This window comes from Rhipicephalus microplus, chromosome 2 (assembly GCF_043290135.1).
Source record: "Rhipicephalus microplus isolate Deutch F79 chromosome 2, USDA_Rmic, whole genome shotgun sequence".
Lineage (NCBI taxonomy): Eukaryota > Metazoa > Arthropoda > Arachnida > Ixodida > Ixodidae > Rhipicephalus > Rhipicephalus microplus.
Window position 1 is genome coordinate 247,902,735 of NC_134701.1, and position 16,715 is coordinate 247,919,449.

The 16,715-nt window shown below is 47.0% G+C and overlaps 1 protein-coding gene across 2 annotated transcripts in view; it reads right to left on the reverse strand.

The window, feature by feature from the left end:
- Positions 1-16,715, reverse strand: part of LOC119169304 (uncharacterized) — a 42,119-nt gene that overhangs the window by 17,198 nt on the left and 8,206 nt on the right. Inside the window, exons 4-6 of one of the 2 annotated variants that reach the window (XM_037420417.2) lie at positions 15,853-16,125; positions 13,729-13,832; positions 1,809-1,988 (exon numbers count right to left, since the gene is read on the reverse strand). In XM_037420417.2, coding sequence (XP_037276314.2) covers positions 1,809-1,988; positions 13,729-13,832; positions 15,853-16,125 — 557 coding nt within the window. The remainder of the gene's footprint in view (positions 1-1,808; positions 1,989-13,728; positions 13,833-15,852; positions 16,126-16,715) is intronic. The other variant, XM_075878724.1, reaches the window with a different exon arrangement.

A 16,715-nucleotide genomic window follows, 5' to 3' on the forward strand; every position in this document is an offset into this window, starting at 1 on the left:
ACGTGTTCTTCTGTGGACGCGAAGTTCAGAAAATCAGATTGCGATGTCAAGAAGTAGACCTGACAGACATTTTGGCGGCCCGTGTGCGATTATTAGCGAAAATTGCATTAATTACCGTATTTACTCGCATATTCCTGGCACTTTTTTTGCCAGAAAACCGATGCGAAGTTGGGGGGTGCGAGCATTACGCGGGGAAAACTTTCCACGAAAAGGCAGAGAGCGAAAAAGAAAACGAAGTGGCCGCAAATCGGGATTCTCACACCAGCAACTTACAGCAAGCTTTAAGAAGTACTAATTAGAACTTACCTCAACAATAAAAGCAGAGGTTCAACACAAGGCAAGATTTATTTGAGACACAAAAAGTGGAAGCAAATAGTCGAGAATTAGAATACCATACGCGAAGCTTGTGGGCGTTGCGGGCGTAGCGGTAGCGGTCGGTGCTCAACAGGAGCCCTCAAAAGGTAAGCGTAGGACGTCAGTATTGGGCTGATGGCTATGAAACAGAATCGTCTGCAGTTTCCTTCTGAAGAAATTAAGTTTACCATCAATCCCAGTTTTAGGCACACGGCGGGCCCAACTCGTCTTGGTGGCTTTCAGCTGCCGTCACCAGTAGCGAACACAAGACTCGTAGGCTCCGAAGGGCCTACCGGTGGCCCTGTTGCCGTTGTTTAGCGCATGATCTATCACTTGCAACTTGAAGCAGCTGTGTGGCTTGAGGATGGCCCCATAACGTGCCAAAATTACCGACACAACACACAAAACACGCCGCAACGCTCACTGGCCACTTCGGCTTGGCTTAGATTGAATTGAATTTCCGTGCAATAGTACGCTTGATGCTTAAGAGATGGCGCGCGCTATCATCATCAGTGGCTGGAACGAGCAGACGACATTATTGCGGCAGTTTTCGGGGGTGCGATAATTACTCGAGGAAAAAAAAAATCGTGTTTTTCTTGGCCGATGTGGGGGGTGCGAGAATTATGCGAGTGCGAGGATTATGCGAGTAAATACGGTACATGCCTTGCAACCCTTCAAACGAGCTATCAGCAGCATTCCTGAAATAGACGACGTCCGCCAATGAATCGCTGCCACAATTCTACGCACCAATTAGATTAGGCGCAACAAGCCCCTGCAAAGAGCGCGTTTCGCCATAAAGCCAAGTGGGCTTGCACAACAGAAGTTGCGTTGGCACCAAACGTAGAGTCGCGGATTACTTTGGACGCACTTGTGATCGCTCTTTTCTCAGCGGAATATTTTAGCCATTTGATTAAGACTTTGGTGGCCCTGAGAACAAGATGATGTTTTGACTTGCTGGCATGGCTATTGCTTGTGATAGACGCTCCCAAATCCAACTTTGGCACAGTTTGGCGCAATTTCGTTAATATTATCAGGATGGCGCAGCAAATCTGATTTGGTGCACCTTGGCACAGTTGGTGCAGGTGTGGGATCACTGTATCTATTCATCAACGTAACACAGAACACTGCATGAAATAATGTTATCTCCTAGTTTGTTTCTTCCTCCATGATGTGAAATACCTACATGTTACGCTTATACACTCCCCTGGGCTCAAATGACTTGCATTCAAATAAGACTTTGGCTAACTACCTAGCTCGTGTTTGCCATTACGATGCGACTGCGCTCTATAACTTGAATTGGCTTGCTTCTTGTTTTTTTCTTCCTTGAAACTAGGTTGATGCATTTATCGGGAGACTTACGGCTAGGCTTATACCGTTTTAGCAAGCATCCAGTGCTGTCAACAGAAAACGAAGTACAAAAAGAAAAGCATATAGGGTGCAAAGATTCCGCAGACCTTCTGTATTAAGTCCTCAATCAGAGTGGGATTAGTATGAAGGGCAGGCTGAATTTCGGCTTGGGTTAGGACGTAGCACTCGTGTTCAGTTTCTAATATCTTGGCTAGTTCTTGAGCTAGACCGACGTCCTCTTCAAGGTGGCTCACAAAGACTGTTAATTTGTCATTGTCAAGCTTTGCCTGCAATGAAAAGCAAAAACAAGGAGAGTGGTGACAGCAGAATGAAAAAAGAAACGACAAAATTAACACGAAAACTGGAGCATGACACACAGAGGACAAGCTGGTGACAGTCCTCAGTCAGCAATGTGCACATGTTGTTCAATCAGAAGTAATAGCGCATTTATTGGCAGAATAAGTGCACTTTCATAACTGGCACACCCTTAGCTTGGTTGCAAAAAAATATCTTTTTTTTTTTGTTATTTTCACATAATATGCACATCCCCGAACTTGGCCGTGATTGGTAATTCTGTGTTGCATTTCTACGGTTGCAATTCGACGTCCTCCTACTTAACTAGAATGAGAAAAAATAAAAGAAATGATATGGCTGATCGCTCGATCATAGGAATTGATATAACACAAAAGTGAAACGTGTTTTCATAGAAGTAGTGCTTATTGTGTACTGATATATAAGAGCTAGTACAATTTCTATTGGTGTTTCCCAGATATAACACCGTTTAATGTAGACACAGCCTTGTTGACACCTGGTGGCGCGTCTCCATCGTGGCCACTACTACCCATGATCACCATTAACCATTGTCGTGTCTGAAGCTTTTAACCTACACCAGAACATAGTATATCATCGATTGCAGACAAAGATGACATCAACAAGCCCACACTAAACACTGCTACTCGATATGCGCATCTTTAAAGATCGTCTGTTACAGAGAGGAACAGCACGGCTGCGCTCCTGAAACCTATGTCAGTGCTCGCGCATACCCTGCTTCAGTAATGTGGGGCGCAGAGGTTTGTAGAATGACCCGCCAACGGGCGCCTGCTTTCCACATCGTGCTTTCCTCCGTTTTGCTTCACCAAGGCACGTCATTTGCTCGTCGACACCGTTGCCTTGCTGCCGCACTTAATGCACCCGTTTTATCAAATAAGCTGGTGCTATTACACTCAAATAAGTCTACGGTAAAACATCATTGGTGCATGTGGAAGCTGCACGACTTCAACAAGTTGTCATGCGCTGACATGAAGTGAAACGCATAGAACATAACTGCGTCAGCGACTCTCCGATGCTCATTCTGCTCGAGTTTTTCCCTGCTATCGAGAAGCTTTCCCCATGACCTTCCAGAATGCGCCCCCCTGCCATGTCGGACGCCATGCTTTGACTGCATAATTGCCTTGCGTTGCCAACACAGAGCACGGAGCGAGAGAGCATGTGTGAAAGATATAAGGCACATTCATACAATGCCCCGCAACTGCGTTAAAAGCTTAGTTGGCAGTGCACCGGGCGCATTTCGTCTTTTCTCCCAAGCAGTCAGAGGAGGTTCAACGCCCGGTGAGGAAAGTTTTTCCTGAGCGTTTTTTTCTTTCTTATTTGGTAGCGTTAACTTATCATATCCTTGACGGAAATACATCACTGAAGTTTTGGGGGACCCCAGCATAAAACACTTTCATGTTAAAAAGACTGTGGCAGCGCTGTGCGGGCTTGCCAAGTGAGGAAGAAGGGAAGTAGCTCGTACGTCAGAGTAACCTTTACACCGGTGCCAGCAAGCTCCAACCGCGTGTGCTCCGCATGGAACGTGCGATCACAAACTCAAGTGCACTTACGAGTTTCCTGTCGGGAAAAGCGTTGTTGTTATCCTACTTGCTCTCTTGTGCGCAAATTTAAAAGCTATTCAGTTTTCCGACACGAGCTTTCGCCTTTGCTGCCACTACTTCAACTTGCACAAGCTCAGCGAACTTTTGGCGCCGTAATTTCCCGGCCGCAAACCTAAGTGCCATTTAGCACTACTCACTACTCTTGGATCAGTGCTAGATTGCTATCTTTTTGGCGCCCAATCTTCATGTTGTCCCCCCCTCCCTAGCATGAACTTCTCGCAACATGCCGAACCGTAGGCTAAGTTCTTTTTGGTGGCAGTTGCGGGTGATCGAAGTTGCTTTTTTGCATGGAATCAACTTAACTCTGTGGTGGCTCTACTTGAAGAAAATGTCCGAAATGTGGTGTTTGCAACATTCGGAATGATGGTTTACGATTTGCGGCAATGTCATTGGATATAGGGTGTGAGCCCGTTAAATGAACAATCGGCACTGTTCAGCGAACCAAATTTCTGTCGTGACAATGCGCATAATCTAGGGGGTCCGAATCCTAATCGGCGAATTTGCGTGACAGCGCTTTCTTCTCGTAGTGTTTTTTTCTCTCTCGTTTATTTTGTTGGCAATGTGGCTCTTTGGATGTTAACTTTTGGAAAGTGGAATGCTTGTAAGCACACTGCATCAATTGCCTCGATTCTCAGACAGGCAAGACTGCATGCTCAACACGTTTTGTGCTAGTGTAGCCTATATGGAAGGTTATTTGGGCTGTAGTGTGAATATTCGTGACTTCGGCGACTTTCGTTATCAGCGGTGTACGCTGTAGTCGGAATTAGAAGTTTCAGAAATTTTACCCCATGTAATAAGGTGCACCCGGAACTTGGTGCCAGATCTTCTGGAAAACAATAGTGCCCAATATGCAAGTAAGTATGGTAAGTCAAATTAGAATGACAATAATGCGGCTGTTTGGGTACGGTGGTAAGACATGAAGAATAATTTTCCCACACAGGGTGCACAATTATTTGAGTTAAAATTGATAAAAAGTTCCATTTTATTTTTTTGCATTTCCATTAGTTCAAATCAAATATGAGCTCAGCTTTTAAGCAGACCATAACATTACTTTTTGTATTAACTTCATTTCATCATGATTTTATAAACCGGCTACTCACACAGAGCTGAATGAAATGTTTTTGGATAATACAATTATCAGAAAGTGCAGTTTTATGGTCCTAGCTTGTTATAGCAATTGTTATGGAGCAAGTTAGTTCTAATTTGAATAACTGTGAACAAGCATTTTTTGATTTTTTTCTCAATTTCCCCCCCTGTCTAAAATTTTTTAACTTTCTAAATTAACCTTTAAGACCCTACTGTATTCACAAAACACTTAGCCTTCCAGCAAAACGAAAATGTTCTGCATAGAATGTGCCAAAGCCGAGCGGAGAAAAGCTCTTAATAAAAAATTGTCAGGCTATGAAAAGGCAAGACAAACAAAGAACGAAACTACATTGGTTGCTGACATGATATGAAAGACGGATATGGCTGATACAGTGATCTAGCATGAATTAAACAGATCATGTTATGATAGATGAATCCCAAGATAAGACCTAAAATAAATCGATCCTTTCAGCAGTATTTGGTCTCGAAAAGCAGCTTTCCTCTCGAGTTAAAAGTGAGTAGAGGATAACGAAGAAGACAGGAGACGCATGAGTATCTACACTTTCAAGCATGAGTTGTTACGAGTTACGGACTTGAGTGGCGCTGTTAAGCTAGTAGCATGCTGCGAGCTTTGCGTCCAGATATTCAGGTGTCGCCCATTTGTCAGAACAATAGCGCACCGCCGGCAGTGGTAATCAAAACACCATCTAGGCCTCTTTTTCACCGATTTTATTTCCGAGACTTCAGATCAGTACACACAAAAAACGGTGCTCATTAAATTACAGGCTATCAGAAGCATATATAGCATGAAGGCTTGGAAGATCGGAAAGTGACGTGTGAACTACAAAAACTGTCGTGCGGAACTGATGGCCGAGAAAAGCACAAGGATTTGTTAATGTAAATTATAAAAAGCTTGATGAGCACTGTGAACGAAGTGGTGCAACATCTTGAGGAGCAGAAGTGCATGGACTTTAGGAGTACAACTTCACTACACCAACAAATGCTTCGTGCAGTTTAGTGTATTCATCATGTAGCACTAGAGAGCTTCTGTGCTGCGGACATCAGTGGTGGGACTATGGGTAGTACAGTAAAAGCTCGTTAATTTGACACCCGTTAATTCAGAAATTCGGATAATTCGGACGGCTCTACTGGTCCCGGCCAAAGTGCATGTTGATGTATGGGACCAAACCTTCGTTATTTCGTCGGAATTCGGCACCGCACCGCTTAATTCGGACAAATGCTGACGGCTGCTGCTACACAAAAGTGTGATAAAGCAGCGCTGGCACGACTGGAGTGAAACCGAAACCTGAGTGGCATCTCCATCATCATCAACTAGTGGGGGCGATCCCAGCGTCACTGAACGTCGGCGTCTGCTTTCTTCTCCACTCAGCGCCTCCGACGCCAATTTCCCTTGTGTTGCCGTGTCGGAACCATCTCTTCTTGCAGAGTTCTCTTTTTATTCCACTGTGACCGTATTTGCATGCCACCACCATCAGGCGCTACAGTGATGGCAACGCCGAAAAAGCGGCAGAACTACGACGCGAAGAACTTGGCGACTAAAGTGGAAATTTTGGAAGCACTGAAGAACGGCGAATCGCGACAACAGGTTATGACCAAGTACAACGTGAAGCGGAGCACGTTGCGAACGTACGTGAAAAATGAACAACAGATTCGACACGCCTTCAAAAGCGAGAAGTTTCATGCCTCTAGAAAGCGGTTGCGAACCGCAGCTCATCCCCAGCTCGAAGAAGCTTTGCTCCGGTGGATTACTGACTGTCGCAACGCGCATCTGCCTTTGAGCGGACCTCTCATCATGGCGCAAGGTGAGAAGTACGCTGCAATGATGAACATTGAATCGTTCAAAGCATCAAAAGGGTGGTTTGCGAGGGTTCGAGAGAGACACGAACTTGTCTTCAGGAGTGTGTGCGGCGAAAAGGCCAGTGTTGACGAAAGCGTGATCACCGAGTGGAGAAATGTGAAGCTGCTGGAGCACATCGCCGCATATGAACCACGTGACTTGTTCAATGCAGATTGTTAGGAATTTGCTGTGTCGCGATGGTAGCGGTGGCGAAGAGCGGCGAGCCGTCGAGCGGACTTCGCCGAAGCCTTTGCCCGAAGGCGAAGCAGGGAGGCAATCCGTTTTGAAAACAGCAACAAGAAGGAGCGTTTACTGTACCAGGTTGTCGTTTGTACAGAGCCGGCTAGCACGACAACGTCGGCTGGGGCAAATCCCTTAAACATGGGGCTGGCACGGCCTAAATAGCGTTTTTCGACTCTTCTGCGAGACCAGTTCCCCGGAACAACACAGTGGCTCGGCTGAGGAGACGCAGCCATACCCGGAACTGCAAGGTGGTTCGGCGGAGGAAGCGACGCTATCCCCGGAACTGCACGGAAGGCGGCGCTGGGAGGGGGGAGACAGTTCGTCGGAACAGCGCTCGATCTCGTGAGACGTGCTCCCGAACGAGGAAAATGTCTTTGGCATAACAGCACCCCCGCTACCAGACAATGCATTCGGAGTTTCGAGCCGTCAGCGCGGCTCGGAAGGAGGGATGCTGGTTGACTGTCGGTAGCCGTTCCGCTCTCTCGGCCTGTTGAGACTTCCATGTTGAGACTGCAGAGGTTCACTGGAACGACGGAGTCGAACACAAAGCCAAACCACTCTGGCCATAGCAAGCACCCTCCAAATGCTGATCAAATCGCCAGACCAGCAGAAACGAAAATATTTCCTCGAGATTTAGCTGAGCTAAAAAAAAATAGCATCACGAGCAATGTATCTGAGGAGCAATACATAATGTGGACACAACTTTAGCCAAGTGTCAGTGCATGACACTGTTGAACCAAACAGAATTTTTTTTGAGCGATTCTCAATTGTGATTTAGGCAGAATATGGACGATCGAAGCTGCTGAAGTTAACTCAATTTGGCCCCGAAACTACAATTTAGAATACCAAGCAATTCTGAATCACGCACATTGGCGTCGCTTGCAAGCGTCAGACTGTTGAACATAACAAAGTTTGTCATCTTACAAGCAATCATTCAATGCGTGCCGCCAACGATCATCACGACAAGAGAAAGCACGCTTGAAAAAACTAAGAAAATAAGACTGAAAATCAAACTTGCGCGCATTACACAGAACAAAGTTAAAATTTAACCTACAACGACGTGCAAAATAACACGCAATGCTAAACACAGAAGGTATCCTAAACAGGGGCTTTTACTATGCCTTCTCTGTTAAAATAAAGCACACTAACTGTTACCTTTGAAATATTATGAAAATAAATTTAATCAAACAAACATATGAATATCTGCTTCTCCGATGACAAGGAAAGTAAAACTTGCAAAAATTTAGACTCATTCCTTGCTCATTGGCAGACGACAAAACTAGAAAAAGTTATTCGCAAAACTAAACACAAAGTACACTCTTGGTATTGGCAAGGCAGCACTCTCTCACACGAACTCTGGGGAGTCGCGCACTGCACAGCTTTCGAGGGTTGCGGTCTGGACAATGGGACGACTAACCAACTTGTTCGCCGAACTTAGTAGCACCGACTTTTGACGTACACCAACTTAACTCGAAGAAAGGGGCATCTGCACTGCGTCGTTTACCCCTCCAGTTTGACCAGTGACCCTCTCGCCACGGTGGGGAATGACAGCCTTCGTTACAGCTCAGGCGTTCACGATGCTTCTCCACGTGATTGCCTCTACGCGGCATTGAAAAAGATGAGACCAGGCGAAGATCTCGGCGTCCGAATTTTCCTGAAAGTCCGTTTTTCTTGACGCGTTTTTCGCCTAATCTCGATCCTCGTGATGGTCTGAGCTTCAAACATTTCCCAGAGGGCCCTGTCGCGATCCTACAACTAGCCGTGAACATGGCGTCTCGACGCATGATGTCATGGCACCTCACAGTAGCTTTAGCACGCTTGGCGCCTGTCATCTTTACCAAGTTACGCTTACGCCGACGCCTCTTTCTGTCGGGACTTCTCGCAATACTGGCAGCCTCGACACACTTACTTCCAAGTGTGCTGCCTTTGACAAGTACTTCCGAAACTCCATACTGGTTATCTAGCTTATCCTCGGGCCCGTTGCTAGCTGCCTCTGCTTGGGACAGAACGGGAGTCCCGATGCCTTTAAATGCAACTAACGCGCCTAAAGAGCTTTCGATCGGTGGGGGTTTATTGCTGTCGTGGTTAGCCCTTGTTCTCTGCCCTTCGAAGTCAGCCTCGTGCTCTCTTTCAAGAGCTTTATTCTGCAGCGCTTTATCTCGCGCATCCTGCTCAATATTTTGTCGACATGCGTCAACCTCTAGCGCCTTGCGATGTACCTCAGCGTCTGGCTCTGTCTGACGCATCGGCGTCCTGCATTTTGTGACGGGCCTCAACGTCAGATACCTCGTGACTTTTCTCAGCGCCCCGCTTTCTCTGACGCACTTCAGCAGCTTGCGCATAGCAACGAGCCTCGGCGTCTCGCGCTTTGCTTCTGTCTTTATCATCTAACACTTTCCAGTGAGCGACATCATCAAGCGCCACGTAGCGGGCCTCAGCCTCCATCGCTTCACGTCTGTCACACAGGTCCCGTTAATTAGGGAGGTGATCGCCGGGCTAATTCCAAGGACCGAAGTATCGGCCCCCCGAACCGCACCACGAAAGCGTGGACAATTTACAAGTGGTCCTATTTGGCGCGCCAGCGGACGCCGGCTGTGGCCCAAAGAACAAGTCAGAGCCGAGAGTTGATAAACAAAACAAAATTCTATTCTCAATAACGGCAGATCAAAACAATACACAAGTATGCACACTCCACAATAGTTGAGTACAATATGTCACCAATCAAACAACGTACTACACAGTACAATCAGCCACACTCAAAACAACGGACACCGACAACAATACGCACTACAATGCAGTCGCATGCATTGAACAACCAAGACACTTAAAGACTAAAGAGATAGAAAACCTATTCAGTCCAAAGTTCTTGGAACAAAAGTCTGGATGATACTCTTCCGAGAATCACTCACTCAAAGTCCAGCGTTGTTGTCGTTCCGCTGGCCCCCGAAGTTTCTCTTCCAGGAAACCTCGCCGAAGTTTCTCTTCCAGGAAACCTCGCGTCTTCACTTGGCCGCTCTCCAAGCTTCAAACTTCTTCGCCGGAAACACGTCGGCTTCACGCACGCAGCTGTTGCCACGCGTCTTCGCTCGATAGCGGTAAACACACACTCTTGCCTGTAGCTCGAGTCGTCACCCCTCAGGTGGAAATCATCTTCTTCTCCTGCTTTGTCTCTACGGACAAAACCTTCGCCGACTACACGGCGGTATACCCTACGCGCTCTGGCGCTAACTTCCGTCTTCTCCTGATCTCTCACCTCGGCTGCTCGCTTAAATACCCTCCGCGCGAGATTCCAGAAAGTTCTCGTCATTTCGTCGGCGCAATACGCAGCGAAGGCTGGGGAGAGGGCGAGACGGCTCGAAGGCCGTCCGCGATGGATGACTCAACCCGGCCTCACCAAGCCCCTTTCCATCTAGAACATTCGAGTGCTTGCTCGGCCGCCGTTGTGGGGTGAGGAGGTTCGTCGGCGAATCTACGCTTCCGAGGGAGAGAGTCACGCCCGGGGAGTCTGGATGTTTGTTTTCTTTTTTTTTTTATCGTTTACCTCGCGGCGTCACTCCGGCGTTTCGTCACGAGGAGTTGGCGGCGCGCTCTTTTTGAGCGCTCATTCTGTGACAACGTCGCGCCTCATCCTCACGCTCTTTTCGGCAGGCGTCTACCTTTAGCACCCTTCGACGCGCTTCAGCGCTGTCTCTATCGCTCCGACTTTCCCAGTCAGCAGGACTCGAAAGAAAAAAGTATCTTATCAAGGCATATCTAGCATGACTGAAGTCTACTGCTTCCTCGAAGGGTAAGCAATTCAAAACATGCGCGATCTTGCTCAGCAACAGCGTGGCGAGCTTCTCCACCCAAAGGTCGCGGATAACACCCGTATTACAGCAGACAACTTCAAGATCATCAAGAAAATGCGCGATGTTCTCGCCTGTCTGAAAGTTGTGGAGCTGGCGTTCCGCTTGCTGCCACTTAAGTGCTTGAATTTTATGATCAAGCTCTCTCATTTTGAGTGCATGCTCTCTCCTTTTGCAACTTTTCTCGGCCTTCTGCTTTTGCTCACAAATGAGCTCCCAAAACCCGTCAGCTTCCTCGGCCGTCACATTCTCTGCCCACATCACCTCGAGAATCGCTTCCCTTGTTTTAGCGGACCTGGCGGAAATCCCCATGGCTCCACAAATATCAAGGAGGTCCTGCACCAGGTACTGCTCCATCGCGATCTCGTCCCTCGTGATGCTCTATTACTGATATTCACCGTACTCTAAAACTAATCTCGTGGTTTAAAGTAGGTGAATATTAAATTATAACCACCAAAACAAAACAAATCAAAACAAAACACTCTCCTAACATCTGCCTGTGCTAGAGAGGTCTGGCGAAATGAACAGTAAACGTTGGGCACTCACCCAACCAAAGTAGCCGACGATGGTCCAACTCGTGGCTGCCGTCGAACAGTGTCAGGCCTTCAGGGATCCGGTCCGACTTGCCAATGTTGAGATCCGGGGTTGCTTGTCCCAGCTTGCCGAACGATGAGAACAGGGTAGCAAAACGATGTCACGGTGGTCGTCCTCGTGCTCAGAGATCCGTTCCAACTTTCCAGCCGTTGATATCGGGGTAGCGGGTCCCAGAGCAGCAAAACGTCGGGGTCAGGGGAAGCGTATCCCGAAGCTGCCAACCACTGTTAGGAATTTGCTGTCTCGCGATGGTAGCGGTGGCGAAGAGCGGCGAGCCGTCGAGCGGACTTCGCCGAAGCCTTTGCCCGAAGGCGAAGCAGGGAGGCAATCCGTTTTGAAAACAGCAACAAGAAGGAGCGTTTACTGTAGCTGGTTGTCGTTTGTATAGAGCCGGCCAGCACGACAACGTCGGCTGGGGCAAATCCCTTAAACATGGGGCTGGCACGGCCTTAAATAGCGTTTTTCGACTCTTCTGCGAGACCAGTTCCCCTGAACGACACAGTGGCTCGGCTGAGGAGACGCAGCCATACCCGGAACTGCAAGGTGGTTCGGCGGAGGAAGAGACGCTATTTCGGAACTGCACGAAAGGCGGCGCTGGGAGGGGGGAGACAGTTCGTCGGAACAGCGCTCGATCTCGTGAGACGTGCTCCCGAACGAGGAAATGTCTTTAGCATAACAAGATGAAACTGCTCTATTTTTCAGAGCTCTGCCCGACAAGACGGTGACTTTCAAAGGGGATGCGTGCATTGGTGGCAAGAAGTGCAAGCAAAGGATAACTGTGCTTCTTGCTGCCAATATGACTGGCACGGAGCGCTTGCCACTACTTGTCGTCGGGAAGGCGCTTAAGCCACGTTGTTTTAAGAACGTCAAAAGCCTTCCTGTCGAGTACACAGCGAACAGGAAGGCACGGATGACATCGGACATTTTTCGCGGCTGGCTGCAACAGTTGGACCGGCACTTCACGTCGAAGGACCGCAAGATAATTATGGTAGTTGACGACTGCAGTGCCCATAACTGTACAGTCGAACTGAAGAGCATCAAAGTAGTTTTTTTGCCGCCCAACACTACGTCTGCTCTTCAGCCGATGGACCAAGGTATCATTCACTATGTGAAGTCGAAGTACCGCAAGCGCCTGCTAGAGCGAATGATCCTATGCTCAGAAGCTGGAAAGTTGTATCAAGTGGACTTACTCGGCGCAGTGCACATCATCGCCCACGTGTGGGAAAAACACTCCGCCGCAAGTCATCGCCAACTGTTTTCGGCACAGCGGTTTTGTGAAGCCTGAGCATGCAGCAGTAGCTGACGATGGCATCGAGGAGGTGTCAGCCGAGTCCACCGACGATGACTGCCCGACTTTCGATGCTGTACTTCCCACAGATGTGACCTTTCAGGACTACATTGCGATTGATCATGGTGTCGCCACGAGTGGTCTTCTGACAGATCGAGAGATTATTAATGATGTCACGGGCGCCCATGAAGACCTTGATTCCGACGAAGAATCATGCGAGAAGATACAGCCGCGACCTCATCGCACCTCACGGGAAGTCTCGGAGGCGCTGTTAATATTAGAGGACGCTTGCCTGAACACTCCCGACAGCTTGCGTGCTGTTGGCCATTTGGAACAGTTAAGAAAATTGTGATGTCAGCCGGAATCTGCGCAAAAACGCAGACGACAATTACAAAATATTTCAACAAATAAAGGTATGCTTCTGCAGCTTCATTTTAAATGTTGTTTTCCCTGTTCATTCGTTAATTCGGCATTCGTTTAATTTGACAGTTTTTCCGGTCCCGTGAAATCCGAATTAACGAGCTTTTACTGTATACGTAGCTCCTTTGCATATAAACGTTTATGCATGCATGTTATTGACTGGTATACATACAAAAAATGCTACTTATGCATTATTCATTTTTATGCAAACTTCGATGCAGTTGTGATAGAACAGTTTATTTTGCCAAGTTTGCGTTCAGCGTTGTCATTTAGCTCCGCCTGTGCGTGGCAGCGCTAACCTACTAAAGTAAGTATGCACGACACTTGTGAGTTCTTAAAGATTAATTGACTACAGTGTACAGTATGTGAACTACAGAAATTCAGGGATGGGGTTTTTTAACCTGCACCTAAATCTAAGTACACGGGCCTCTAGCGTTCTCGCCTCCATCAAAAATACAGCCGCTGCAGCCGGGAGTTGATTCCGCAACTTTACGGTTAGAGTTGAGCACCATAACCATTAGACTACCGTGGCGGTTGTGTTGTCAATGTTAACAATGGTCATCATCAGTGAAATGAGCTGAATGAATGGAAGGATGGGCAGACGCGATGAAAGGCACAGTTTTAAGCACTTTACTGCTATTAAAGTAGATTTACATTAAACCTATCCTGAAACTTCATCGTTACACTAAATAAAAGAGGCATGTTTCCAAAATTTGCAAACTGTGTACCCCTGAACGCCCACCAGTGAAAAGGTGTGCTTACCTTCGGCAGTATCTGATCAATCAGCGATTCACAGATGGACTCCTCTTCTTCGGCATGTTCATTATTGTTGTGAGACGAACTGACATTGTCTGGATTTGCAAAACCTGAGGCACAAAATAGGGACAGGCTTATTATTAGCTTTTATGCTTCACTACGGCGGACACAAGATGTCAAGCTACAGCTGTCTGATCAACTTTGCATTCCGTATGTCAGGCAATTGATGAGCATCAGTACAACACAAGACTTATTCCAACAGCTACAGTGCAGTCCACTTATAACGATATCGAGAAAACCTAAAAATATGATCGTTATAACCGGTGATCGTTATATCTGGACTGCCGCCAAAAAATCGTCGCCGGACGTACCTTTTGTAGCTCCAGGCTTCATTTCGCTATTTTCACCAATTAATAAATATTGTAGATAGTAGGATGTCAAAAACAAGACTTTATTTCTTACTCCGAAGAACGCATCACGGGTTCGCTGAGGAAGAGAAACTGACCGACGGCGGGGTGGGAGCAGTGGGAGGAAGAAAGCACAGCCAGAGGTACACAGCCGGAATGCCAACGAGGCTCCGCCCCGATGCCGCCGCGCCGCTATGCTTTTCGCTTTTTTATTTTCTCTCTCTTTCCCGCTTTCGTTCGGCAAGCTACGAGTTAGCAGGAGTTAGCTTGCCGGCTTGCCGTTGTAGAAGGCGGGGAGCCGCGGAGCGCGGCGCTTTGCTTTTCGCTTTTTTTTTTTTTTAAATTTTCTCAGCCTCTTCGCGGTCGACGCGCGGCGAGGCGCAAAACGTGACACAGCTGGCGCCATCTGTAGCGCGTCGCGCCAACTCGCGACGCTCTCCTCGGCTTTTTGAACGGCCGGGACGCGCTGCCGGCGCTGTGCTGCAGTGGCGGCAGGTACTCGCCTACGCTAACTTTTCGTCTTGTCTCGGCATAGTTCGTTTCAGAGGAACTTATCAATCTAAATGTTACGATTATTCTGAATGAAACATGCCGTCCACGGCAAACTTTTCATCGTAGTATCCGATATGCGGTGGATAACATATCGTTATATATGGTTTTTTCCCCCATAGCCCCAATGCATAAAATGAGACTGTTAAGTCGACCCATCGTTATAACCGATATATCGTTATATGTGGTATCGTTATAAGTGGACTGCACTGTACAATGACTGCCAAATGAAGGAGTCTCAACATTTTTTTTTACCTATCTTGTTAAAAAATTCAATCTCAAGAAAACTCCAATCTAGTTACTAACAAGCACAATCAGTTTAGCATTGATTTGGTTTCAGTTTCAACGCTACAGTACTTGACTACTATATTGAATAATATTAGAACATAGCAATAATTTAACGTCAATGCATAGGATAGTGTACTGTTTTATTGAACGGAAATAGCCTGAACACTTTATATATAAAATGTTTGAAAGGGTTAAAAATCTCCGAGGGTTCTGTTACCCCTTACCACACTTAGCATGCTTCACCGCATAACATTGTATGATAGCAAAGCTAATTGCATAGGCAGAAGTGTTGTCTTTGTCATTGATTGATTGATTTGTGGGGTTTAACGTCCCAAAACCACCATATGATTATGAGAGACGCAGTAGTGGAGGGCTCCGGAAATTTCCACCACCTGGGTTTCTTTAACGTGCACCCAAATCTGAGCACACGGGCCTACAACATTTACGCCTCCATCGGAAATGCAGCCGCCGGAGCCGGGATTCGATCCCGCGACCTGCGGGTCAGCAGCTGGGTACCTTAGCCACTAGACCACCGCGGCGGGGCTGTCTTTGTCATTGAGATAAAGATAATATGCTCAACCGTAAATAAGACAGGCCGCACGCAAATGTGGCGGTCTCGCCTCCCTTTGCATTAGTGGGTGGAGGGGAGAGTAGTGTGGCAAGGTGTAGGGGTTCTTCCAAGGCCAGAAAATTTTTATAACAGCTATCCTTTGCAATTATCAGTTTAGCTCTTTATTGAGAGAATAATGAATGCACTCACACAATCGCGAGTACCAGTAAGAAATCGGGAGCCTCCCGGGCAAACTGGGAGAGTTGGCAGGTTTGCTGAACCCATCATATGGCCAAATGGGCAGTCAGTGACCTCTTACAACTGTTCTATACTTACTTGGTGGGGTCGCACAACTGTTGGATTCAGGAGAAAATGCTTTGGAAACAATAGCTCCATTCTTTGAACATGGTGAATACGGTAGTGCAGCATGCCGTGGAGCTGACCCAATCAGAATGCTGTCCTTGGCGTCAGGGTCACCAAGGAAGTCTCCAACGTCCAGGCTGGATACGCCAGAATCCATAGATGAAAGCGAGCTCTGCGAGTCTACCAGGTTCTTGTGATGGCTCTCCTCGAAACAGCAGGTTTCCCGAGGGGACTCCGAGAGAAATCCTGCCGAATAAGAATAGCAGTATAAGTTTAACCAAGCACTCCCACTTATCTGGTCAAGAAGCGAAGTTCAGGTGAGGGTATTGCAACTAAATCCCTCAAGCATGCTCCCAGTGCCCAGTTAAGGGGGCAGACTGGTCTTAAACATTTTTTGTTTATTTCTTCAGTGATCTTGATGAAAATGCACAGCCTTGTGCAGTTTTTTCTGCTGATTTCAAATATGCAATTACTTTTCCTGTAACTCATCCCATTCCCAAGATAATGCAAGTTCAACCCCCATTGTTTAAGGCCTCAATAGAAAAAAAAGTGCCTAATTAAAAGCAACATTCAAGATATGGCAAGATAGACTAATGATCTAAGATTGAAATTATGCAAGTAGTTTCTTTTATTTGGCCTTTTTAGTTATGTTATGGCAAATTGCACTTTCCGCTCTGAAAAAGCAGTTGGCATAATATTACAATTTTGATGAGTAATTAATTAAAAAGGCTTGTACTCTAAATTCCATTCCCATACTTGGATTCTATACACATACAGGTTTTCATTGCAAGAAGAATTATTGCTCTACCAGCCCTAGCTGCCGAGATATCGAGGCC